Raw genomic sequence first — 25,921 nt, 5'->3', positions numbered from 1 at the left:
TAAAAATTGTTGCGTGTAATAAGTATTATGGCAAGCAAGGCAATTTCAGCAAAAATCTTCAAGTGAACTTCTGAAATAATTTTGGATTATTTTTTGACAAGCACATAAAAACTTTTTACTATTATTTTTATTGATAGGCATCTTGAGCTGATTTATGATCTTGAACATGAAATATATATTCTGTGAGCAGAGATACTTCATGTTCTTGTTTCCAATCTTTTAGAAAGCGAATGTTAAATACCTAGCTTTCATTATTTACTGTACTTGTATACTAGATTCACCTGTGTTTTAAAAATTAGAAAGCCAATAGTTCACTTCTGTAGGATTCTGCATGTCTGTTTTTAATTTATTGAGAGATTCTTTTCAGTTTATGTGTATGAATCTATAAGAGACAGTATGGTTAGTGGCTCTCTCCATTATAAAGTAATTTTGAGGAAATTAATGGAGTTGGAGCACATTTCTATTTGTTTTCTTTTTATGGTAAAACACACTGTGTTTCTTTTTATTCTTTTTAGGAGAAAAGCTTTTAATCCCAGGCAAAGAGATTAGATTTGAACAGACTTTATAAATATAACCTTTTGCATAATTCCAAAACTGTGAAGTAAATTTTCTGTATAAAAATACACTATATAAAACCTACAATTAACCAGTAACTTTAATAAAATTTGCTAAAAAGGCCTAGCAATATTTCCTTCAGAGTTTCAAGCATGAGGTTTAAAGAGAACTTCACATTCTATGTTCCCTGCAAATTTTAGTTACTCAAGGTTTACCATGAAACTTAATGTATTGAGACTTTTGTGTTCCGCTAAAGATGCTTTCTCAGTTAAATTGTGCATCTCTAACTCTGTTTCATATGTATTTTTGAACTCTATCACTTGATTAACTTGTATTCTGAGTGAAAAGATAAAGGGTAAAAGGGGGAGAATCTGAGGACATGGAGACCTGCCATTACTTAGCCTTCTCTGGACCTTGACTCATTGCTCTTCCTACTGTTTGTCCAGGAGAGGGCAGAGGCATCAATGCTGGATGCCTGAGGAACTTTCCTCTGAGGACTCCTTTGTAGAGTTAAATTATGCCCTCCCCCAAGGGCATCTCCCTTTTGATGATGGTCAAAAAGTGCCCTGAAATAAACCTCATGTCTTTGAATTCTTTGTTTTTTAAATTTTATTTTTATCACCATTTATCTACACCGGGGTCCTCAAACTTTTTAAACAGGGGGCCAGTTCACTGTCCCTCAGACCGTTGGAGGGCTGGACTATAGTTTAAAAAAAAAACTATGAACAAATTCCTATGCACACAGCGGCGGCAAAAACACCCAGCAGGCCGGATAAATGTTTTCGGCGGGCCGCAGTTTGAGGACCCTTGATCTACACCTTCTTCCACCTCCACCAACCCCCCTCCATCTTTGAATTCTTAATCTGTGCTTATTAGAAGACTTAACGGTTTTTATTGTTATTAGGCAAGAGTCTATCTAATTCTCTTAATATTTCATGTCTTACTGGGTTTTTTTTCTAATTTTTGAAAACATTTTTTAATGGTTTCAGAGAGGAAGGGAGAGGGGTAGAGAGACATGAGAGAGAATCATTGATCGGCTACCTCCTGCAGGCCCCACTGTGGGGATCAAACCTGCAACCTGGGCATGTGCCCTGAATGGGAATCGAACCATAACCTCTTGGTTCATAGATCAGCACTCAACCACTGAGCCACTTCAGCTGGGTGATTTTTTTCCCTGACTTAAAAAAAAATTCTCTCCCTGCCTCCCAGTCCATTTTGAAATCATAGTCACTATCTGTGTATGTCATTCCCTTCTCCCTTCTTTTAAGGCTTTGCTCTCACATAGAAATTGCCTTATGTGGAGTGATGAATGCATCGAATCTCTTGCTCTTGTGATTGTTTTCATCACTATGAGATCAGTCTCTCTGAACAATCTTTGGATTATTCTGATTACATATTCTACTTAAAACATATTTAAATTTTTCATGTTTTAAACTTTTATTTTCCTCAGCCAAAGCACTTTATTTATGACAAAGAATAGAAAAGACTTGGTGTGGTTCCCACCCTACTCATATTAGTTTATGGCCTCATTAAAAGAAAACTCCTGAGTTTAAACTAGATGTTACTAATGTTCTCTTTCTTTATTCTTAGAGTAGTTGTCCAGCCTAGGATATTGGAGGGATTTTGTTTATTTGTACCAATCATTTCCCGGGTGAGCTATCTTTCTAACAGATTTGTTTCTGTGTTCTTAAAATTGGCCCATTTCATTTAGTTTTCAATCTATCTTGGAATTCCAGTTTTTTCTCTTATTTATTATTCCTTAGTCTTATGTTTTCAGACAAATAGCTTCTGGAATTGTTTTTATAAAAATGTAGGCTATCTTCTGTAGCAAGAATTGCTTTAATTAATTTTATTTTGCTGCAGAAACAAATCTGCCTTATAAAAACCTACATTATTAAAATTAACAAAGTCACGGGACCTCCCCTATGAGTTAAAAAAGCTCTCTATTTTGTGAACTGCTACTTTCTGAAGGGAAATAAATTGTTGGTTTTATTATAAATGCGGATTGTTTATATTTACTTTTATTGTATCTTGATGTTAATTCTAATGTCAGTTTATTTACTGTATTTCCTTTTAATGATCTGTTAGATGACTTCAGCTCATTTTCATTTATGATGTTTAGAATAGGATCAGAGGGATCTTTTTTTTCTTTTTCTTTTTTTAAATTCTCACCAGAGGATATTTTTTCCATTGATTTTTAGAGAGCATGGAAGGGAGGGGAAGAGAAAGAGAGCAAAACGTCGATGTGAGAGAAACATATCAATTGGTTGCCTTCCACACATACCATGAGGGTGGGGATCCAACCTGCAACCCAAGTATGTGCCTTTGACGGAGAATCGAACCCTTGACCCTCTGGTGCATGAGCCAATGCTCTAATCAACTGAGCCACACCAGCCAGAGCAGCATCATAGGGATCTTGATATGAATTCTGATTTGTTCCCTCACTGGCAATATGACTCTGGGCAGTTGACCTCTTTATACCTCATTTATATAATGGGATGGCCCTGGCTGGTGTAGCTCAGTTGGTAGGAGTGTCATCCTGTACACCAAAAGGGTTCAGGTTCAATTCCCAGTCAGGGCACATACCTAGGTTGCCAGTTTGATTACCAGCCCCAGTTGAGGTGCTTTCGGGAGGCAACTGATCAATATTTCTTTCTCTCCCTTCCCCTCTCTCTAAAAATCAATGAAAATGTCCTCAGATGAGGATTAAAAAAAATAAAATAAAATGGGATGGCAGTACCTACTTCATAGGATCAATATGAGAATTATTGAGATAATATTAATATTCTAATGTCTGGCACACATGTTAACTGGTAGGTAGAAAACTTATTCATGGGGCGGGGGTGGTTGAAGCAACTTGTTTTCCTCGTTTTTATTCCCAGTCACAAGATAATGAAAGCTGATTGATCTGGCTATTTTGTTCCTATTAAAGTAATATGTTTCTGACAATCTAGAGATTAACTTTTTAATTACCAGTACCAATGCCATTTTAAAAATTTGGTCTCAATCACATTATTTTGATGCCTTACTCATAACATTATTTTTTGGATAAAACCTAACTTTGAGTTTAAAAATATTTTTCAGGGTGGCAGTTATAACAGCAGATTATGTAGTTCTTTTATATTCACCTAGTATTCTTCTCTCTGTCAGTATAAGATCCCTAGCTAACTGACATCAATGTCTGAGAGTCAGTACTGTTAGTTTCTGCTTCAATTAGTTGTAGCTGTCATGTGAAAAAAGTGGCTCTTGTCGGGAAACCAAGATGGCGGCATAGGTAAACACCTGAAATTGCTGCCTTGCACAACCACTTCAAAAATACAACTAAAAGACAAAACGGACATCATCCAGAACCACAGGAAGGCTGGCTGAGTGGAAATTCTATAACTAGAGGGAAAGAGAAAAGCACACTGAGACTCAGAGGATGTGCAGAGGTACGGAGGCACACGTGGAAAGAGCAGGCAACTGAGGACACGGTTGTCTTTTTCAATCTGGAGGGGGTCTCAAGCTCCCGACTGCTCTGAACTCCAGTTCTAGGCGAGTCTCTGGGGACCCAGACTCACACGGGGAGAAACTGGACTGTCTGGCATCGGTTGGAACTCGAGGGCGGCTTTTTCTCAGAGGTGCTTTCAGCAATTACTGCGAGACACTGAGACCCAGGGCCTCTTAGGGCAGGACTGAGGAGCAGCCATAGCTGTTTGCTCCACCCTGTTGATTCCCTGAGACCCTGCCCCACCCAAGCTGTGCACAGAAGCTTTTGCATATGAATGGCCTGGCACTTTGCAATCTAAAATTACCTAAAAACTGCAGCTGGGTCAGAGAGACCCAGAACTTCCAAAAGAAGGCCCAAGGCCCTACAGCAGCTTGCATTGCTTCACAGCTGGGCCTCATCTGGGCACCTCCAAACCCCAAACAAAGAAGAGGAATCTGCAGATCTCTCCATAGCTCCTGCTGGGTAGCCTCAGGCAGAGGCTAAATTAGCACCTCCTTAGAGATCCAAGAGCCAGTGTACCCAGTGGGCAGAGCGGGACCATCCAGATTAAAACTCCTCAGATCCATAAGGGACACACTCAGGGGGCAAACTCAGTGAGCACCAAAGCCCCACTGAAGCAAGTCTTGCCCCAGAAGGGTGTCTCCAGCACAGAAGTTCTCCCACTGCAGACACAGCTGATTCTCACAGCCAATTGGCCTGGAGGTCAATTCCTCCCAGTGATACCTACAACAATCAAGGCTTAACTACAACAAGACTGTGCGCAAAGACCACAAAAGGGTGCACCAAGAGTGTCCACCTCAGGTAATTGGGGAGGCTGAGCCACTGGGCCCTTTAGGACACCTAGCACACAAAGCCACTCTATCAACACAGGGAAGCAGCCAAAATGTGGAGACCAAGAAACAGGTCACAAATGACAGAAATGGAGGAAAGCAAACTACTGGATATAGAGTTCAAAACCACACGTACAAGGTTTTTCAAGAATTTTCTAGAAACCGCCGATAAATTTAGTGAGACCCTCAAGAAATCTAGCAAGACCCTCGAGGTTATAAATAAGGACCAACTAGAAGTTAAGCATACACTGACTGAAATAAAGAATATTATACAGAGTTCCAACAGCAGACTAGAGGATCGCAAGAATCAAGTCAAAGATTTGAAATACGAAGAAGCAAATAACACCCAACTGGAAAAGAAAAAAGAATCCAAAAATATGAAGATAGTGTAAGGAGCCTCTAGGACAACTTCAAGTGTACCAACCTCCAAATTATGGGAATGCCAGAAGAAGAGAGAGAGCAAGATATTGAAAACCTATTTGAAGAAATAATGACAGAAAACTTCCCCTACCTGGTGAAAGAAATAGACTTACAAGTCCAGGAAGCACAGAGAACCCCGAACAAAAGGACCACACCAAGACACATCATAATTAAAATGCCAAGAGCAAAAGACAAAGAGAGAATCTCAAAAGCAGCAAGAGAAAAACAGTTACCTACAAGGGAGTAACCCATATGACTGTCAGCTGATTTCTCAACAGAAACTATGCAGGCCAGAAGGGAGTGGCAAGAAATATTCAAAGTGATGAATAGCAAGAACCTACAACCAAGATTACTTTACCCAGCAAAGCTATAATTTAAAATTGAAGGTCAGATAAAGAGCTTCACAGATAAGAAAAAGCTAAAAGTGTTCATCACCACCAAACCAGTATTATATGAAATGCTGAAAGGTGTTCTTTAAGAAGAGGAAGAAGAAGAAAAAGGTAAAGATAAAAATTATGAACAACAAATACACATCTATCAACAAGTGAATCTAAAAATTAAGTGAATAAAAAATCTGATGAACAGAATACACTAGTGAATATAATAGAATCAGGGGCAAAGAAAGGGAGTGGACTGACTATTCTCGGGGGGAAAGGGGTGGGGGTGTGCGGGAAGAGACTGGACAAAAATCATACACCTATGGATGAGGACAGTGGCGGGGAGGGGTGTAAGGGCAGAGGGTGGGGTGGGAATGGGGTGGAGGGGAGCTATGGGGGTAAAAAGAGGAACAAGTGTAATCTGAACCATAAAGATTTAATTTTAAAAAAAGAAAAGAAAAAAGTAGCTCTTTAGCTTTAAGAACTTAATCATACCTGTGCTCCACTGAAGTTTCTTTTGACTACATCATTTGCTTTGTTCCTAATTTTTATTTAGTGTGCATAGTAGTGTAGTTAGTGCATAATTTATTTTTATCAACCAGGAAATAAATTTGGTTATGATAGTTTTTGCAACTCCACCATGTTTTCTGACTAAACTAAGTGTTTAATGATGGTTCTCAAATATTGTCAAACTTATACTCATCAGTTCTACTCCTTGGTAGGTTCCTTACAGGAATGCCTGCACATATATATCGGGTACGAATTTAAGAATTTTCATAGCCACATTATTTACAGTACTTCAGAAGAGCCCAAAAGACCATCAGTAGTCAAATAGATAAATACACTGAAGTATATTGGATAAAAGAAGCCAGATACAACAGAATATATACTGTAGTATTTCATTTACATAAAAGTCAAAACCACTAAAATTCTATTCCTTAGTCATGCATATATAGGTATTGTGGCTATAAAGAAATGTAAGAAATAAAATACCATAGAACTCAGATTGGAAAGGGAAATGTGGAAGGCTTTGGGGGAAGGAGTTAGGTTCTGTTTCTTGATTTGGGATGTAGTCATACAGACATTTGCTTTAAAAAGGTTTATTAACCTGTACTTTTGTGTTTTATGCCCCTTTTTTCATGTTGTTTTCACAATATGGTTTTAAAATAGGAGAAAATGAATAATTATCTATCCCTCAAAAAAATAGGGAGTTTTCCTAAAGAAAGAAAATCCTCTATTTTAACTTCTAGCTGTGCCAACGTAAATAGCTCTTTTAAGACCTCCAGTGTCCATACTTGGAAGTTCTCCTTGTGTCCCTGAGAGGTCTCTGACTTTTTTTTTTTTTTTTAGTACTCCTAAAGGGCTGAGGTCTCCATTCCAAGTTTGTGAACCAGTGATTATAAATTTTTTAAAAAAATAATATGTTTTTCTTCTTTAATTACTGACCACTAATAATTCACCATATTTGATAATAAATATAACCTTAAATAATGTCAATAGTGATAGTAGCAGCAAGTATTTATTATTTAGCACTTATATACTAGTACTATTCAAAACTTTTTATATGTATTTAATCCTTAGTTTAAAATGAGGAAAATATTCAAATAATTTTTCCAAGTTTAATCCCTTTATAAAAATTTATTTACTCACCAAATATTTATTAAGTATCTACTGTGTATATACCAGGCATTATTTTAGCTGTTGTGGGTATAGAAATGAACAAGACAAAGAAAGCTTTGCCTTCATGTTGTTTACATTTCCTTAAAGAGACAAAAACTAATAAAACAACAAAATAATATGTTAGGTGATGAGTCCACTGAAGAAAAATAAAAGGTTATAATTCAGTAGGGAGAGACAAAAGTAATAATATATGGGATTTGAACAGAGATAGTACAAAACTGAGTGAGTTATAACATGTATCTGGGGAAATGTCTGTGAGATAGAAACTGTGAAAACCCAAGGTGGATTTGAAATTGGAGTTTTGGAATAATAAAAATGCTTTAAAAAAAAATAAAGGGCCAGATAGTAAATATTTTAGGCTTCGTAGACTATAAGGTCTCTGTTGGGACTGCTAAACTCTGCCATTTTAGTGGAAAGCAACCATGTCAATCTGTAAATGAATGGACCTGGCTGTGTTCCTATAAAACTATTTACCAAATAGGCAGTAGGCTGGATTTGGCCCAGTGGGGCTGTTGATGACTGACCCCTGGGCTAGATCACATGGGCCTTATAGGTCATGGTAGAAACTTCAGATTTTATTTTAAAAGTGAGAAAGTTGTTTTTAAATATATTTTTATTGATTTTAGTGAGAAAGGGAGAGGGAGAAAGAGATAGAAAAATAAATGATGAGCGAGAATAACTGATCGGCTGCCTCCTACACATCCCCTACCGGGGATTGAATCCACAACCCAGGCCTGTGCCCTTGACCAGAATCGAACCCGGATCCTTTAGTCAGCAGGCTAACGCTCTATCCACTGAGCCAAACCAGCAGGTGAGAAAGTTTTAAGCAATGAATTACTCCTGATGTGATATGTGCTTATAATTTTTTAAACAATATGGTACTTAAATTTTCAACATACTAGAGAAAGTTTAGAATGGCTTTCAAAGTCTGTTTATATTATTTTATTATTTGCTATATTCATGTAACAAGCATTTGTGGAACTTGTATTTTATGTCAGAATTGTATTAGGTATAAAATTATTAGTAAGATAATAATTTTATACCTAATATAAAATTATTCCTGCTTTCTGTAGACAATAAATTCCTAGACTTACTACTACATTTCTCTTGATAATCTTTGAGGAGTACCTAGTATTGTACCTGGTGCATAGTTGTAAATATTTGAAGGAATCTTAAAAGTTCATAGTATGTTGGGAAGGGTAGACATAGAAAGTTGAAATAGCTTAATAGAGATATGAATTGAAAAGGAATGGAAAGAAGGGAAGAGAGATATACCAAGTCCATCCAGAGGAAAAAGGAACAGAAGATAAATTCCAATTTAGACACGGTGAGATTAAGTTCCTGAGATTGCTGAGTGAAGATATGTGGGAAGTAGTAAGACAATAGGGTTCTGAGACCTAAAAGAGAAGTCTGAACTAGGCATCAATATTTAGAAATTATAAATGTGGCTCAGTTGGTTGGGTGTTGTCCAGTGCACTGAAAAGCTGCCAGTTCAATTCCTGGTTAGGGAACTTGCCCCAGTTTCAGGCTTGTTCCCCAGTAGGGGGTGTGTAGGAGGCAGCTGAGATGTTTCACTCTCACATTGATGTTTCTCTCTCTCTCCCTTCCTCTCTCTCTAAAAATTGATTTAAAATCTTTTTAAAAATAGTGTAGCATATAATGTCATTAAAGCCCACAACCTTGAAACACAAAAAATATAGGAAGCAGAATAAAACTTTATTATTATTTTTAATCTTCATCCAAGGATATTTTTCTATTGCTTTTAGATAGAGTGGAAGGGAGGAGGGAAGGGAGAGGGGGAGAGAAAAATATTGATGTGAGAGAGACATATTGATTGGTTGCCTTCCACATGTACCCCTGGGCCGGGGATAGAGCCTTCAACTGAGGTACATGCTCTTGACCAGGAATCGAACCCGAGACCTCTCGATGCATGGGACAATGCTCAACCAACTGAGCCACACTGGAGGGGCTTAATTTGGCTTTCTTAAAAGGAGGCTGGGGCAAATCGTGCCACATACTATAAAGAGCCTAAATAGGAGGGGAAAAATTGAAAAGGAGCCATGGGTTTGGGCAGATAGGAGGTTATAGTGATCTTGGAACAGTTTCGATTATTGAGTTGTGAGTGTAGACCAAGTTGTAGTAGGTTGAAGAGTGAAAGAATAGAGAAATTATATCACATATGGCAAAAGTGTAAGTTGAAGGGGACCAACTGACATACAGGGTTAAATAAGGGGATATACAGAATAGCTATATCATCCTCCTAAGTGAAATTTAGAATATGAAAATCTGACTTTAAATAAATTATAAAGAAGCTACATTATACATTTACAGATAACCTCCTATAAAAGTTTATTTTTTTAATAGCTCTTCTAAAATGATTCATTTGACTGAAAAAAAGTTATATAGGCATCTCTGCTGAATAGTATCAATAAGGAAAAGTAAACTCTTGGTATAACATAATTTGTATTATTTCTTTATTTAAATAACATGCCTTCTCAGAATTCCTTTATTTCAACTTAATAGCCTTGATTTAAATAGGATTGCTTTGTTTGTTCTGAGTACTTTTTAAAAATAAAATAAGGTGGAAACTAATGAAAGTAAAAGGTAAATTGTTCCCCAACCTCCAGATTTCTGCATTAATCTGGTTATTCTATTAGAGAGTTTGATTTCTCTGAGTTCCCCGTCCAGGGTCTAGTTCTTGTTCAAGCCTAGTCATGGGAGTAATGTTACCATCTTTAAATTTGGTCATGGAATGTGTTGCACTGACTGCCCTGCTCAGGGAAATGCTATTCGGATTGGGCTTGGATAGTAACGTTTATTTTCTTTGGCAGAGAAGCTGATCGTCGAGGGGCATCTAACCAAAGTGGTAGAAGAAACAAAGCTTTCAAAAGGTTTGTGTTCTGTGGGATTTTTCTGTGGGTTTCCCAACTCTTGGATAATGAAGGTTAGTGTATATTTTCAAGGTCATTGTATTTAAAAATCAGTTTCTTTCTTATAGCTCAAAAAATGGCTGTCCTGTAATAGTGTCATATAATAATATAAAATAGTTGGAATTCTATTTTAAGAAGAATATCTTAATTGGAAAGTTTCTTTTTAAAAGGGTATATATGTGTGTGTTTTTAAGTGCTTAGAATAGGTTTCTTTAGGTATTAAAGATTTGTTGCTATCTCTTTCACTTCAGCTTTGATCTCAAATTTTTAATCAAATACAATGTAAATCTTATTTGAAACAACAGGTAAAAAATGTTTGCAGTTCCATTTGGGAGGATATTATACCTTTAACATTTCTTATGATAATATTTTCTTCATTTTTGGTATCTCAATTTGATTTAAACAAAAGTGAATATGTAGAATCTTCTTATATTTTATCATGAATAGTCCTATAATTGCCTGAAGTAGTTTATTCTGTTCATTCTTTTCTGATACAGTTGTCAGACTTAGAGAAGAAAAGTGAGTTTTAAAGCATCATAGTGTCAAGTCACTTTTGTGCATAGGGAAATTGGCAAATTTTATGGGATATGCTTCTTGTTATTCTAGGACTTCTTTCAGAACATACCAGTTTAAAATCTAAAGTTACATTCCCAATTATTTTGGTCATTTAAAACAACGAGTGATAAAAGTTTAGAATACTCAATTTCAGTATATTCTATTTAATGAAAATAATTGGATTTATTTGGCTTTTAAAAATAAAGGATAGTGTTATTTCAAATATCTGGTGGCTTCCATTCTGAATTTTGTGCACGGCAGATGCCATATTTGGGGAAAGAATGCATAGAGTATGCATCACTAATATTGTCTGGCAAGCAGGCATTGAGTTTCAGAACGTGAACTATTTTTAGTACATATGGCAATTTATTTCATCTTATTAAAGTGAGATGAGAACAGACTTTAAAATAGCTTGTACTTCATCACCTAAATATCTATTCAGATTAGTTGGTTGAATAAGCAACACTTTGAAGTAGAAGTAGAGCCTTTGGTGGAAAAATGAATGCCTCTTTAATTAAAGAAAAGTATCTTGATGCTTGTTTCTAATGCATTCTGAATTAAACTATATTTGCTCAAAATTATGTGATGTCATTTTTGAAAGAGGTTTGTGCAATCTTACTGATTTCCTTTTGAAATTTGGCTATAAAATACATATTGAACGTTTTAAAGAGCATGCTTTTTAATTTTCATTTATTTTTTAAGTATTTTTTAATTGATTTCAGAGAAGAAGGGAGAGGGAGAAAGAGACAGAAACATCAATGATGAGAGAGAATCATTGATTAGCTCCCTCCTGCACATCCCCTACTGGGGATCGAGCCCGCAACCCGGGCATGTGCCCTTGACCGGAATCGAACCAGTCCACAGGCCAATGCTCTATCCACTGAGCCAAACCAGCCAGGGCTAAAGAGGATGCTTTTTTATCTAGCAGTTTTACTTCTGGCCTTTTTATCTTAAGTAAAACATTAAATGTGCAATGGTATTTTAGTGTTACTTTTTTGGTTTTGTTTTGTGCTTGTTTTTGTTTTAATTGATTTTTGTTTTGAGAGGGAGACAGAGAGAGATCAATTTGTTGTTCCACTTATCTATGCATTCATTGGGTGATTCTTGTATGTGCCCTGACCAGAGATAAATTCCACAACCTTGGCGTATTGAGACAACACTCTAACCAACTTAGCTACATGGCCAGGGCCTGTTTTAGTGTTGTTTTAAAAAGCAAAAAGAGAAAAACATAGGTGTCCATTAATAAATTATAGCAAATAAATTCATGCAAGAGAATAGAATACACCCTTTAAAAATAATACAGATACAAATTTTATATACCCAGAGATATCTTTTGTCTCCAATCAGCATTTTACTAGTACTTCTCACAGTAAGCATGCAGAGGAAATACTTGTAACAAAATAGATAGCTGAAATAAGTTACATTTTAAATATTTTATATCTGGCTATAAAGTATTTTCTTTGCATCTGGCCAAATTGTGTTATTTTTGTTTTATTGGTAATGTTTTTAGGGGAATTTTCTGCATTGAAAGTATCAGTTGCTAGAAATTGCCAGTTATCAGCTGTACAATCTTAGTATTTTCTTCATATATTTTACCTAATGCAAAATGTAATCATTGGCTGCATATGCTTTTTGTTTAAGCCCTTACTCAACTTGCAGTTAATGTGTGTTGATAGTTGCTTTAGGGGTGAAAGTAGTAAGAAAGTAGTAGACAGCTGGATTGAACTTCAAGTTCTACCGCTAGCTGTATGCCATCAGAAAATTACTTTAGTTCTTTAAACCTCAGTTTCCTCATTTGTAAACTGGGATTGGCAATATTTAACTTGCAGGGTTTTGTGGGAATTTAATGAACCATTGCTTATAAAGCAGGAAGCACCATACTGGTATTCACACAAATGTTAGTTCTCTTTTTCTTTTTCTTTTTAAATATGTTTTTGTTGATTATGGAGAGAGGAAGGGAAATGGAGAGAGGGATAAAAACATCAATCATGAGAGAGAATCATTGATTGGCTGCCTCCTGCACACTCCCTACTGGGTTTTGAGCCTGCAACTTGGGCATGTGTCCTGACAGGGAATTGAACCCTGACTTCCTGGTTCATGAGTAGACACTCAACCACTGAGCCACACCAGCCTGGCATCTCTCCTTTTCCTTCTTATCCTGATCCTTAACCTTGCTCTATTTCCTGGTTCTAATGGTATACAAAGTGATCTATGGCCCATATGTTTGTTTTGCCCATCCATTGTTATGTCTACTCAAAGATACAGTGAAAATAGTCACCTTGTTGTAGATTTCCCAGTTTGGGAATAGTTTTGTTATTGATGTTGGTAGCTATATTTTTATTTCCTTCTGTATACTATTGGAATATATCTTAATGATTAAATACTGCAGAGAAAATGAACTAGTAATGACTTTTTAAAAATTTTTAAAATTGATTGGGGTGACATTGGTTACTAATGACTTTTTATACTAGAAAGTTGGGTGCTGCTTCATAGCTGAAGAATAGGGGAACGTTACCAGTCATTTGTTGTGTCTTGTGCTTCATTCCTTTTTTTCTTTTTTTTTTATTGATTTTTTTACAGAGAGGAAGGGAGAGGGATAGAGAGTTAGAAACATCGATGAGAGACATTGATTAGCTGCCTCCTGCACACCCCCCATTGGGGATGTGCCTGCAACCAAGGTACATGCCCTTGACCGGAATCGAACCTGGGACCCTTGAGTCCGCAGGCCGACGCTCTATCCACTGAGCCAAACCGGTTAGGGCATTGTGCTTCATTCTTAAATAGATTTGGTTTGCCTTTATATAATCCTATATAATAAAAGGCTAATAGATGCAAATTGTCCCCTCGGGAGTTCGACCGACTGGGAGTTCGACCACTCGCTATGACGTGCGCTGACCACCAGGGGGCAGCGCGGAACAAAGGAAGGCCCCAATCAGCCCTGATCACCGGCCATGCGTAGGGACCCTACTCATGCACGAATTTCGTGCACCAGGCCTCTAGTAACTGTAATATCAGTACATAAATATGGTGGACCATGAGTTGACTAAATAAAAAATCTACTTTGCTTTTTTATTTACAGTAGATTTGTGCCTTTTGTCATCCTTTTTTAAAAAGCAACTACTATGAACTGTGCACTGTTCTATGCAGTGTGTGTGTGTGGGGGGGAGGCGTTATAACAATTAACAAAACTGAAAAAAATCCCTGCCTTCATGGAGCTTATTTTCTAGTAGGACCTTAATGAAAAGGTTGGACCAACTTTTAAGGCAATTTTACCTTCCTGGATAATACTCTAAATATAAAACAAATGTTCTTTCTAAACCCGAAGAATGCTTTTGAAAATATATCCCTCTTGGTTTTACCTCAATATCTTGATCATAAAATTGCCAAGAATATAAAAATCAGAAGAGAGTCATTTTTCTGTTTTCCTTTCTGTTACCCAGAGTGGTTCCGTTTGTATCTATATAGATTAGGTGTACTAGCTGCCTTATTTGAGACTACAACTTTGTGATCAAAACTAGGACATTTGGAAATGTCTGATTATAGCACGTTATGCATGCACCAGAACAGATTGGATGCCCATGGGCCTTCATGGTCAGTGACTTCACTTCTAATCTCAGTTCCGTCTCTCAGTAGTCAACCTTTGACTAGAAAAGACAGTTAGAAAAGAAGCAAAGGCTTTTTGTAATCCATCATCCTTTTTACAAGTTAAGCCACAAATTCTAGGGGTGTTCTTAAATGGAATAGCCATTACAAGTTATATTTTAATATTTAAATTTTGACAGTAATGATTTTAGATAGATTTCTGACTGTTTTCAAAATGGAAAATATGCCTTAATTTAGTTGATTATAAGACAGTATATATTCACTATAATTTTTCAAATAATTTATGACTATGTGAAATTAGAAAGTAAATGTCTACCATGTCCCTGTTTCCAGAGTAACTATTGGTATCTCTATTGTAGGTCCTTCTACATTTGAATAAATATATACAAAAGAATTTCACAGCTAGTTGTATAGCTGTTTTCAATTTTAACGGGGTCATATTATAAATACTGTTCTTTAACAGATTTTATTTTGGCTTAATAGTACTCAATTATCTTTTTAAAAAAAATATTTTTATTGACTTCAGAGAGGAAGGGAGAAGAAGCAAGAAATAGAAACATCAATGATGAGAGAGAATCATTGATTGGCTGCCTCCTGCACGCCCCTACTGGGGATTGAGCCTGCAAACCGGTATGTGCCCTGATCGGAAATCGAGCCATGACCTCCTGTTTCATAGGTCGATGCCCAATCACTGAGTCACACCATCCGGGCTCAATATATCTTGAATATTTTCCATTTCATAATAAACAGTGCTGCAGTGAACATTTTTATAGATACTATATGTAGTTTATTTTTTCTTTAGGGAAAGTACGAAAAGTGGATATGTGCATTTAAGTTTTGATACATTATCACCACAAACAATACAAATGTATAGCATAATAAAACATAATCATATACTTAGGGAATTTATAATCTCACTAAGGAAATAATATATATGTACAAACACAGAATGGCATGAAATAGAACATAATTAATTTCAAAAACATGATACAATAAAGAAGATGCAATAAAAAGGAGCAGCATCCTGGAGATAGATATGAAGATTTCCTTAGAGCTGTATCTTGCAGAATGAATAGGACAAGTAGAGAGAATGGTCGTTGAGTTTAGGGGAATTCAACTTAAGCAAAGAATTGCAGGTCATAATGAGCTGACATGCATTGGCTCTCTAAGAGGCTGGCCTAATTGAAAAAGAGCTCATGTGGGAATTAATGCAGGGACAAGGTTATGGCTAATTGGCTTATGGAGAACAGGGAGGTGCTAAAGAATTATGATTAGAGAAATAACCATCTCTGTAAATAGTATCATAATGCATATCATAGTATCCACAGATGTGTATTTTAGATGAGAATCTAGGGCCTAATTAATTCCCAGTCACCTTTAATTAATTGTTGGAGTTACAGTTAGGATTTTTGAGAGCACTTCATTGAAAACTATACCTAGGATATCTTTATTGGATCAGGCAGCACACTACTTGCAAATAAAAAACTTTTTAAAAAGTTTTTTTCTCAGTGTGGTTCAGGTACAGTTAAATTTTCTTTAGATATAAAAGGCTCTTGCCTTGGCCAGTGGTGTTCAGTGGTTAGAACATAAACCCAAGCACCTAAGGGTCACAGATTCAATTCCTGGTCAAGGGCATGTACCTGGGTTGCAGGTTCAATCCCCAGCTCCAGTCAGGATGTGTACGGGAGGCAACCAATTGATGTGTCAATTGACATCTCTCACATTGATGTTTCTCTCTCTCTTTTCCCCTCCCTCCCTTCCTTCCAGTCTCTCTTAAGAAAAAAAAAAAAAATCAATGGAAAAAATATCCTTGGTTGAGGATTAACAAAATAAATAAATAAAATAAAGATGTTTTTAAAAAATTAAAATAAGTTAAAGGCTGTTAATTTTACTGTCTTAAGTGTTACCTTTATAACAAATAATTATTTTACTTTTGTTATATGTATAAATATTACTAAGACAAACTAGTGTTGTTTATGTAATAGAGCCATTTTCTTTCATCATCTTCATAAAATGTCCACATTTTCCTGAGAGTTTTGTTATATTTGTTGCAGTTTTCTAAATACTTTAGCAAAGCTTGCTTCATTTTTGTTTCCAGTTGGCCAGTGGACAGCCTTGAACAAAAGCCCCAGCCCTCTGCACAGCAGACATGCTCCACATTATAATTTAATATGAGCTACGTGTAATAACCAGCATTCCATTTTGGACTAGAGTGGTGAAGAAGTAAGAGATTAGTGACCTGAGTTCATTTTAAAAGTATTTTGCATAACAGTAGATTTAGAGCACGCATAGCCTGAAAGTAGTTTTATTGATAGAAGCTATTTAATTATAATGAGATTCTGCTTTTTTTTCCTTCTTGGTAGAAAACCAAGCAAGAGCAAAGGAATCTGATTTATCAGATACTCTGAGTCCCAGCAAAGAAAAAAGTAGTGACGACGCTACAGGTGAGTTTTAACCTAATGTTTACTAATTTGCAGATGTTATTATTTCCAAGCAGTTTAGATATGCAGGTTAATGTGGGTGGAGATTTCAAAGTTTGTATTTGAGGGAAAAGCAGTGCTTTAATTTACCAAATCATTTTCTTGAATCCTGAATATATGGATAAAACTATCCAAATAAAATAGCTATATAAATTTCAACTATTCAAATACAATAGAAGTATAAATTTCGGTTATTTATTTTGATAGTAACAGCTTGCTGATAGAGTTGACTACTGTTTATAATTATCTTTTTTCCCTCTGTAGACGCCCAAATGGATGAGCAAGACCTAAATGAACCGCTTGCTAAAGTATCCCTATTAAAAGGTATTTTAACATGTTTTTATAACATTTTAAACCAGGGCATCAGATTTACATACCCTTGCCACAAATCAATTCCATGTATAATGTGAGATTTTCAGTTTTAGTTAAAAGATTATGTAAGATAAGTTCTGTAAAGTAGCAGGAACTAAAATTAAAAACGTTGGTGTTGGTGTCAATGCTTCAAACAAAAAATATTTAAATTGTAAAATAATGTTTATCAGTCGGCAAAGCAGGAAGTGATAAAATATGATATGCAACAATTTTTTGTATGTTTACCTTGGTGCCTCTGATAGAAACTCATTGCTGCTTTTAACATAAATTAGTAAAAGGTGAAAATATTAACTTCCTTGGGGAAAACCACCTGTTTGCTCTATTATCATATTATAGCAGTTATAAGTGTCCTAATTTTCTCATCATTCTCTTCTCCAGTAAAGATACCCAGGTTCTTAGGACACTTCTATAAATTTTGGGTGGGGGTAAAGTAAGCAATGCTTGTAATAAATTTTTTCATTTGTTTCACTTCTAAATAAGAAGTACATTTATTTATTGATATTTACTTGTTTAAAATGAAATGGATAGGCAATAAATCAACATTTAAGTGTTTTTAAAATGAAGTGCCTTGGGTTGGCTTATTTATAAATCTGTGGTTATCAGCATTTAGACTCTTATATTGCCTTAGTGAGGAAAGGAAAATTGAGATGTGAGTTCAGACCAGTTGGTTAAACATGTTGGTAGCAATGGACTAATACCGGGCAGTTCTCTGAAATCAGCAGCAGAAGCAGCCTATGGAAGTTTCTTTTTTTTTTTTTTTTTTTTTTTTTTTTTTTTTTTGTAGAAATACTTATGCTCTGGCTGGGCTATTAAGGGATCTTCCAGTCCAGACCCTGAGCTTTGGATTATTTATAGAAACCTTAATTTCACCCTGCATGACTCTTCTGCTGGCCTAGTGGTGCAATGATGGGGATTGAGGGTGGCTAACAAAGAGATTACTTAAATTCTCTTAGAGTTCCTTAGTCTGAACATCCTGGCCTTCTTTTTTCTTCCATGTGGATATTGAAGCTCACTCACATGGCTTTTTGAGCCACCTTTGATTGAATTCCATTACCAAGGAAAGTCCTAAGATTACTGGCCCAGGCAACGAATTGCCAACTTGTCTTCAAGTATGAGCATAGTTTCCAGCAGGTCACCTTTGATGTTAAAAAGGCATGATTTCTTTCTAGTATTGTAAATAATAAATCTACATTAATTTTTTCAGAGTCCAGAAATTTTATCTTGGAACATTTCTGATTCTTTGCAGAAAGACAGTATTGTTATTATATAAAAAATTGTTACTGGAAACATGTCAGAACCCCTGGGCCTTTGTGGGAACATAGGAAAACAAGAGGGAAGGTGAATGAGTAATGAAAACCTATCATACAAATTAGCTGTTCTTACGGTCTTTTTTACTATAGAAATCTCCCAGAAATCTTTTTAGCAGCCAGGTTCAGATTGATTTATAAGTAGCATTTATGATTATATTAATTACATTCAACTTGTTATTAGTACTTTTGTAATTTTATGTCAGTCTGTTCTAAATTTTGTTTTTATCCTGTTGCCAGAAGTTCAGTAAAATTTACATATTTGTTGAATGAATTAATAAAAGACCTCTTACATCAAAATTATAAAACAACAAGAGCTTTAGGAAAGTAACATTCTAAACAAAAAGCTAAGAGTCAAAGAGGTCTGGGCTCAATCTCAGCTTTGTTATTTATTTGTGATAGGTCCTTGGGCAAATTGCTCAACATCTGTGCTTCACTTTTTTTCATTTGTCAGACTGGGAAAAGCCGACTTCATCAGGTTGTTGTTAGGATTAAATTAAATAATGTATTTGCCATGGTGTTAGGAAAATAACATGTTAAGATTGGTACCATAATGAAGAAACTGATTATAATAATGATAGTAATTGATAAAAATAGACCTGTCTGTTCAATAGTAACTTTTCACTCATTGAATAAGATTGTGAGGTTTATAAGAAATATTTCCTACTTTATCTTTTAGGGAAAAGCAGGTGATGGATATTTTCAAATTAATAATAGAGCGTGCCCTTCTAGTTGTTAGATGGTATGCTGCCCAATTCATAAATCACATAATAAAGCCACTTAGAACTTAATAATAGTTAATAATAATATCTGTTTGTTACTTTGCCACGTCAAGGGAAATTTTTTTTTTAATCCTTGAGTACCACAGTAAGGCTAAGTCATTTCTGTATAAGTACTCATAAAAGGGAAAGTTGTGGGAGAGAAAGAGACTGGAAAATGCAAGGTGCCTGTGGAAGGAGGGTGGGTGTACTAATGCTGCTAGTAATCGCTTGGGTTGCCATTGGTTAAGATGGGTCAGAATTCCCTAACCTTCCTTTAAGTCAGTGGTTCTCAACCTTCTGGTCCTTTAAATACAGTTCCTCATGTTGTGACCCAACCATAAAATTATTTTCGTTGCTACTTCATAACTGTAATGTTGCTACTGTTATGAATCGTAATGTAAATATCTGATATGCAGGATGGTCTTAGGTGACCCCTGTGAAAGGGTCATTTGACGGCCAAAGGGGTCGCAACCCACAAGTTGAGAACCGCTGCTTTAAGTTAAGGTGACAAAAACAGAACCCCCAACTTCTTTTACATTCTATATAATTGCCAATTCTTGTTAATGAAGTACTATCTTTATCAACACCTATTGAAAGATTTTGCAGCTTGATTTTAAGAACAGACTAAGTCAGTCACTGATTAGATGTAAAGGAAAATCAACCAGTTTAGAATCAAGCATATTTTAGAAGTGTTTCTAAGAAAGTCACCATGACCCTAAATAGTTGTTTTTCCCATTGCTTTTTTTCTTTTGTAAGAGTTGTATAAATTCTTAAAAATAATGTATTCACTACCACTTACTAGAAACATTTGGGTTTTGCTTGATTATGTGTGGTTGTGCTTGGTAATCTGTGTAAGTTCAGTAGGCTGACAGATTTTTTTTCCTAAATAAAGAATAAATTATTAGACCACAATTTTAACCTTTAGAGTTGTAAAAAGGAGTTACATTTAAGTAATCCCATTATTTTCCCCATTGAACCGCTATGCCTGACTTCTTGAACCATTATTTTTAAATTTTATTTTTCCTTTTAAAAAAATAGCCAATCTTTACTTAGAATTATAGTATGCTACTCTTCATTTTAGTTATCTGGGGTTAAGAAAATAAGCTAAAGTAGATTAAAAATTCACCATAAGATGTAAATAAAAGGATGATAGCAGTAGTACCTTTGTCCTGAAATAAAAATCATTTTTAACCAATTTTTGCCACTTTTGAAAGAGAAATGAAGATGTGGCTTTAACCACAGGTTTTTATGTGCTTGAAATCATTTCCCTAAAAACCAATAAAAAGAAAACTAGAATTTAGTCCAAGTAGTATTGAACACAAGTGGTCTATTTAGGGACTGTGCCAGGGCCTGCCATGGTTTCAAAGTCTGATAAGACTGTCCTTGGAGTTTGAGAAAGTTCTAGTCAAAAGGTGATAGGAAAGTTACAGATGATAAACTGCTTCTTTGTTGATGTTGCCATTAGGAGTCAAAGTGGGAGTAAGAATGTTCAGATTTTTTATGTTTCTTTTTGTTTATTTTGGAAGATGGGGAGAAAAGGCAGTTTGAGCTCATGGAATAAGTATCATTGGAGATGATGCTGAAGGTGTATCTATCATATTACATATGACATGTTCAATAATTTAAAAAACAACCTGAATCTGGTCAAGTTGCAGGACGTTAAAGATTAGGGCCACATTCAAAATAATGTGGTGCGCGTACAACAAAATTAGAATGTGGAAAATTCTGTAGGACAGTGACCCAGTTTCTTCAAGTAAATTGCGAGATTTAAGAGATGTGTCAACTAAATGCAATGTGTGAACCTTGTTTGGATCATCATTCAAACAGTCCAACTACAAAAGAAATTTGAGACAATGGGACGTTTTAATACTAAGTGGATACTTGATATTAAGGAATTACTTATTATTTTCAGTGTGGTAATAATATTAGTTATTTTTGTTTTTAGTTGTTGACTTTTGGAGAATATATTTAGATATATTTTTAAGTGGTTAGGATTATAAAAGAGAGATATCTTCTCAAAGAAAATATTAAAAACTACAAGCTTTATAATATGGGTTGGGTTTGACAAGTACAGTATAATTAAAGTTTGTTCACATAATCATTTGAGTGTTTTTTTAAGTTGGGGTGATTATTTTGGCAAAACTCAGTGGCTTCTGAGCACAGAAATTTGCTCAGACCTGTATTTTTGGGAGATTTGTTGATGAATTGGAGTAGATAGAAGCTGGAGATAAGGAGGCTTAGGTAATTATTGATGGTCTGAATTAGGATGGCCATTGTGGAAATTTAAACAAAAGAACAAAATTGGCCTCTGTTGTTCTTTCTTTGGTAATTATCTGAAATTCATAGGCCTGAGAAGCAGAATATGAGAGAGAAATGAAAGTCAGGTATAATTTCTGGAAGAAGAGGTATCCTGGTAGGAAAGTGATGGTTCTAGTTTGTTGAACAGGAAAGGTGATGTGGTGTGCCTGTTGTCCCAGCATAATTATTACAAGTGCTCCCTTTCACATTTAAAGGTGTCCTTGTTTCATATTGTTATCCTAGGAATTAGAAATGCTTTAGAAGTGCAAGACAGAAACTAGGATTAGAGAGTCATTGGCATTTATTTCTGAGACATTTATTGACCTAAGAAATACAGAGATAAGACACATGCAGAGGCTATGGTCTTATGGAAGATAGTGTTGACAGGGTTTAATTGGGCGTGGTGAAAACTTTGGACAGCATATCTAACCATGTTTTGGGAATTCTATGCATAGGGATGGACCATCATAGCAAGGGGAAATTATAGAGAAAGAACAAACAATGGGGAGGAAAAGGAGCCAATAAAAGATCCAGTTATCAAGAAGGAGCCTAGCTGGTCAGAAGGAATGGCAAAGGGGTGAGAATCAACAATAAGAGGTTGCTGCCTAGAGCTGTCTCATATGACTGCACATACCCACGACAGAAAAATGGTCTTTCTCCATTGTAAAGGTTGTTCTCCTCAACTAAGCCTGCAACTACCAGACCTTCCAAAGGGAGGAGTGCTATTAATAAAAAAAGGGTACACCCACCTGGCCAACTGCCTCAGTCAGATCTTCTATCAATTGATGAGTTAACAGATGTTGTGGCTACATTAGCCTTCAGCAAATATGCAAAATAGAACTTGGGAAAAAATGCTTTGATTTGGTCTTTTACCAAATCAGATGTTCATAGCATCTCATCCATGTTTAGAGCAAAGGGAAGGTTTAAGTTAACTCTCCAGTCTTCTGAAGAAATTTAATTAGGACATCATCAATATAGGTATTGCAAGTGACAAGGCTGGTTCATTTAGTGGGTTTTTGTGTGGTATGGACCTCTTTATAGGATTTACCCTTAGTCTGAGAAAAGCTAGCCCTTGGCCTATACTATACACCGGGTAGTTCTAAATATAAAGCATTTGTGTTAAAGGGAAAATAGATCTGTTATTCTTTCCATGCTATCATAGTTCCTAAAAACATTTATTTCCACCTGACTTCACAGCTAAATAAAGTAGATTTGGCTCAGTAAGGCTTCCATTTATCTTCATCTAAACACTTTGAGCTGTACTTATCACAAGACTTTTTCCAAGATTATGAAGTACATTGTTACAAAAAGTCTGTGACAAAAGTAAGGTACCATGACAGTGGGCCCAAGCCATAATAAACTAATAATGCATTTTCCCACAGAACCCTATGAAGTACAATGAGCCATTGATCAACCTTAGCAGAAAAAAGATTTGCTCATTTGTCTTTGGCCAAAAAAAAATTTTTTTTTCTTTTAAATAGTCACTTGGTTTTCTGAAAAGAGTATCAACACATTGACTACTTGATTAGTTTGAATGTAGTCATTTGTGTTTATATTAAACTTAATTTGTAAAGATTTGAAGTCAATATCTCTACTTCTATGATCAAACTCTAGAATTTTATATTTACACCAGAGGCCTGGTGCACAAAAATTTGTGCACTGGCAGGGGAGGGTGGAGGGAGTGTCCCTCAGCCCCACTTGTGCTCTCTCACAGTCTGGGACCCCTCGAGCGATAACCACCTGCTGGCTTAGGCCCGCTCCCCAGGTGGCAGATGGCAGGCCCGATCCCTCGGTGCCTGCCCTGCCTCCCCGGGTCGGGTCGCACACAGGACGCCTGGACGGGCCGGCCAATCGCTGCTGCCCTGCCCGGCCGCCCCGGGTCGGGTCGCACACGGAATGCCCGGATGGAGGCCGGGTGGGCTGGCCGATCGCTGCTGCACTGCCCGGCTACCCCAGGTCGGGTCCCATACGGACGCCCGCTGCCCTGGATCGCAGATAGCAGGCCCGAATGACGGCAGGGCAGGCAGGATGGTGCTGTCCCACCCCACCGCCCCGGGTTGCAAATATCAGACCCAGATGGCGGCGCGGCAGGCGGGATAGCGCTGTTCCGCCCTGCCTGCAGTATGCAAATTAGCAGCCGTCTTTGTTGGCGGTTAATTTGCATATCGCGTTGATTAGCCAATGGGAGGCATAGCAGAGGTACGGTCAATTACCATGTTTGTCTATTATTAGATGGGATTATTTGATGCAAGGCATCTTATTTGATCTAACTAAAATGCTGGTCCTTTTCACTATGTGGTACAGAGAACTAATTCACTTGATCCTTATTTTATAAGCTCACTAGAGGCCCAGTGCATGGATTTGTACACCAGTGGGATCCCTTGGCCTGGCCTGCGCCCTCTCACAATCTGGGACCCCTTGGGGGTTGTCCGAGAGCTGGTTTCAGCCTGATCCCCACAGGCCAGGCCGAGGGATCCCACCCGTGCTCATGCACTGGGCTTCTAGTATGCATTTAAGATCTTTGGTTAATCTCTTCCCGCCCAACCCCCTTCCCATTGAGATTCATCAGTATGTTCCATGTTTCCATATCTGTGGTTTCTGCTCCTGCATTGTCTGACCCCTGGTGGTCAGTGTGCATCATTGCTACCGGACAGTCGGTCAGCCGGTCGTTTAGGCTTTTATATATATATATATATAGATTATTGCCTAAGTTAAATTTGTCTCCCAAAACATAATTACTTAACATAAAATCTGTTCCATTATTTTTAATTTGAAAAATAAGTATTAGTTTTGTTTCACAACATCACTGATCAAGAGAATTGTTCTGCTGCAGACAAGAAATGTCTGCTTTAATAGACCTTCAAGGTGGATTACATAGAAAAATAATCTGCAGAGGAAACAAGATAGTGGAATAGGTAAACACCGGAAATTGCTGCCTCACACAACAACTTCAAAAATACAACTAAAAGACAAAATGGACATCATCCAGAACCATAGGAGGGCTGGCTGAGTGGAAATTCTACAACTACAAGGAAAGAGAAAAGCACACTGAGACTCAGAGGAGGTGCAGAAGTAAAGTGCAGAGGTACGGAGGCGCACGTGGAAAGGGCTGGCAACTGAGGACACGGTTGTCTTTTTCATTCGGGAGGGGGTCTCAAGCTCCCGACTGCTCTGAACTCCAGTTCCAGGCGAGTCTCTGAGTACCCAGACTCATACGGGGAGAAACTGGACTGTCTGGCATTGGTCAGAAATCGAGGGCGGCTTTCTCTCAGAGGTGCTTGCAGCGATTACCAGGACACTGAGACGCGGGGCCTCTTAGGGTAGGACTGAGGAGCAGCCATAGCTGCTTGCTCCGCCCTGTTGATCCGCTGAGACCCCGCCCCACCCAAGCTGTGCACAGAGGCTTTTGCATATGAAAGGCCTGGCCCTTTTCAATCTGAAAATTACCTAAAAACTGCAGCTGGGTCAGAGAGACCCAGAACTTCCAAAAGAAGGCCCAAGGCCCTACAGCAGCTTGCATTGCTTCACAGCTGGGCCTCATCTGGGCACCTCCAAACCCCAAACAAAGAAGAGGAATCTGCAGATCTCTCCATAGCTCCTGCTGGGTAGCCTCAGGCAGAGGCTAAATTAGCACCTCCTTAGAGATCCAAGAGCCAGTGTACCCAGTGGGCAGAGTGGGACCATCCAGATTAAAACTCCTCAGATCCATAAGGGACACACTCAGGGGGCAAACTCAGTGAGCACCAAAGCCCCACTGAAGCAAGTCTTGCCCCAGAAGGGTGTCTCCAGCACAGAAGTTCTCCCACTGCAGACACAGCTGATTCTCACAGCCAATTGGCCTGGAGGTCAATTCCTCCCAGTGATACCTACAACAATCAAGGCTTAACTACAACAAGACTGTGCGCAAAGACCACAAAAGGGTGCACCAAGAGTGTCCACCTCAGGTAATTGGGGAGGCTGAGCCACTGGGCCCTTTAGGACACCTAGCACACAAAGCCACTCTATCAACACAGGGAAGCAGCCAAAATGTGGAGACCAAGAAACAGGTCACAAATGACAGAAATGGAGGAAAGCAAACTACTGGATATAGAGTTCAAAACCACACGTACAAGGTTTTTCAAGAATTTTCTAGAAACCGCCGATAAATTTAGTGAGACCCTCAAGAAATCTAGCAAGACCCTCGAGGTTATAAATAAGGACCAACTAGAAATTAAGCATACACTGACTGAAATAAAGAATATTATACAGAGTTCCAACAGCAGA

At 37.2% G+C, this 25,921-nt stretch overlaps 1 protein-coding gene across 33 annotated transcripts in view; it reads left to right on the top strand.

Annotated features, from left to right (window-relative positions):
• Positions 1–25,921, top strand: part of LOC118667948 (sarcolemma associated protein) — a 159,165-nt gene that overhangs the window by 112,051 nt on the left and 21,193 nt on the right. For 31 of the 33 annotated variants that reach the window (XM_036331814.1, XM_036331815.1, XM_036331816.1 and 28 more), the window contains 3 exons: positions 10,184–10,243; positions 16,804–16,884; positions 17,185–17,244. In XM_036331814.1, coding sequence (XP_036187707.1) covers positions 10,184–10,243; positions 16,804–16,884; positions 17,185–17,244 — 201 coding nt within the window. Of the gene's footprint in view, positions 1–10,183; positions 10,297–16,553; positions 16,664–16,803; positions 16,885–17,184; positions 17,245–25,921 lie in introns of those variants that run through there. The other 2 variants (XM_036331818.1, XM_036331819.1) reach the window with 2 other exon arrangements.

Source organism: Myotis myotis, unplaced genomic scaffold (assembly GCF_014108235.1).
Source record: "Myotis myotis isolate mMyoMyo1 unplaced genomic scaffold, mMyoMyo1.p scaffold_m19_p_13, whole genome shotgun sequence".
NCBI classification, from domain to species: domain Eukaryota; kingdom Metazoa; phylum Chordata; class Mammalia; order Chiroptera; family Vespertilionidae; genus Myotis; species Myotis myotis.
The sequence above is the reverse complement of the archived record's forward strand: the minus strand, read 5'-3'. Positions and strand labels throughout refer to the sequence as shown.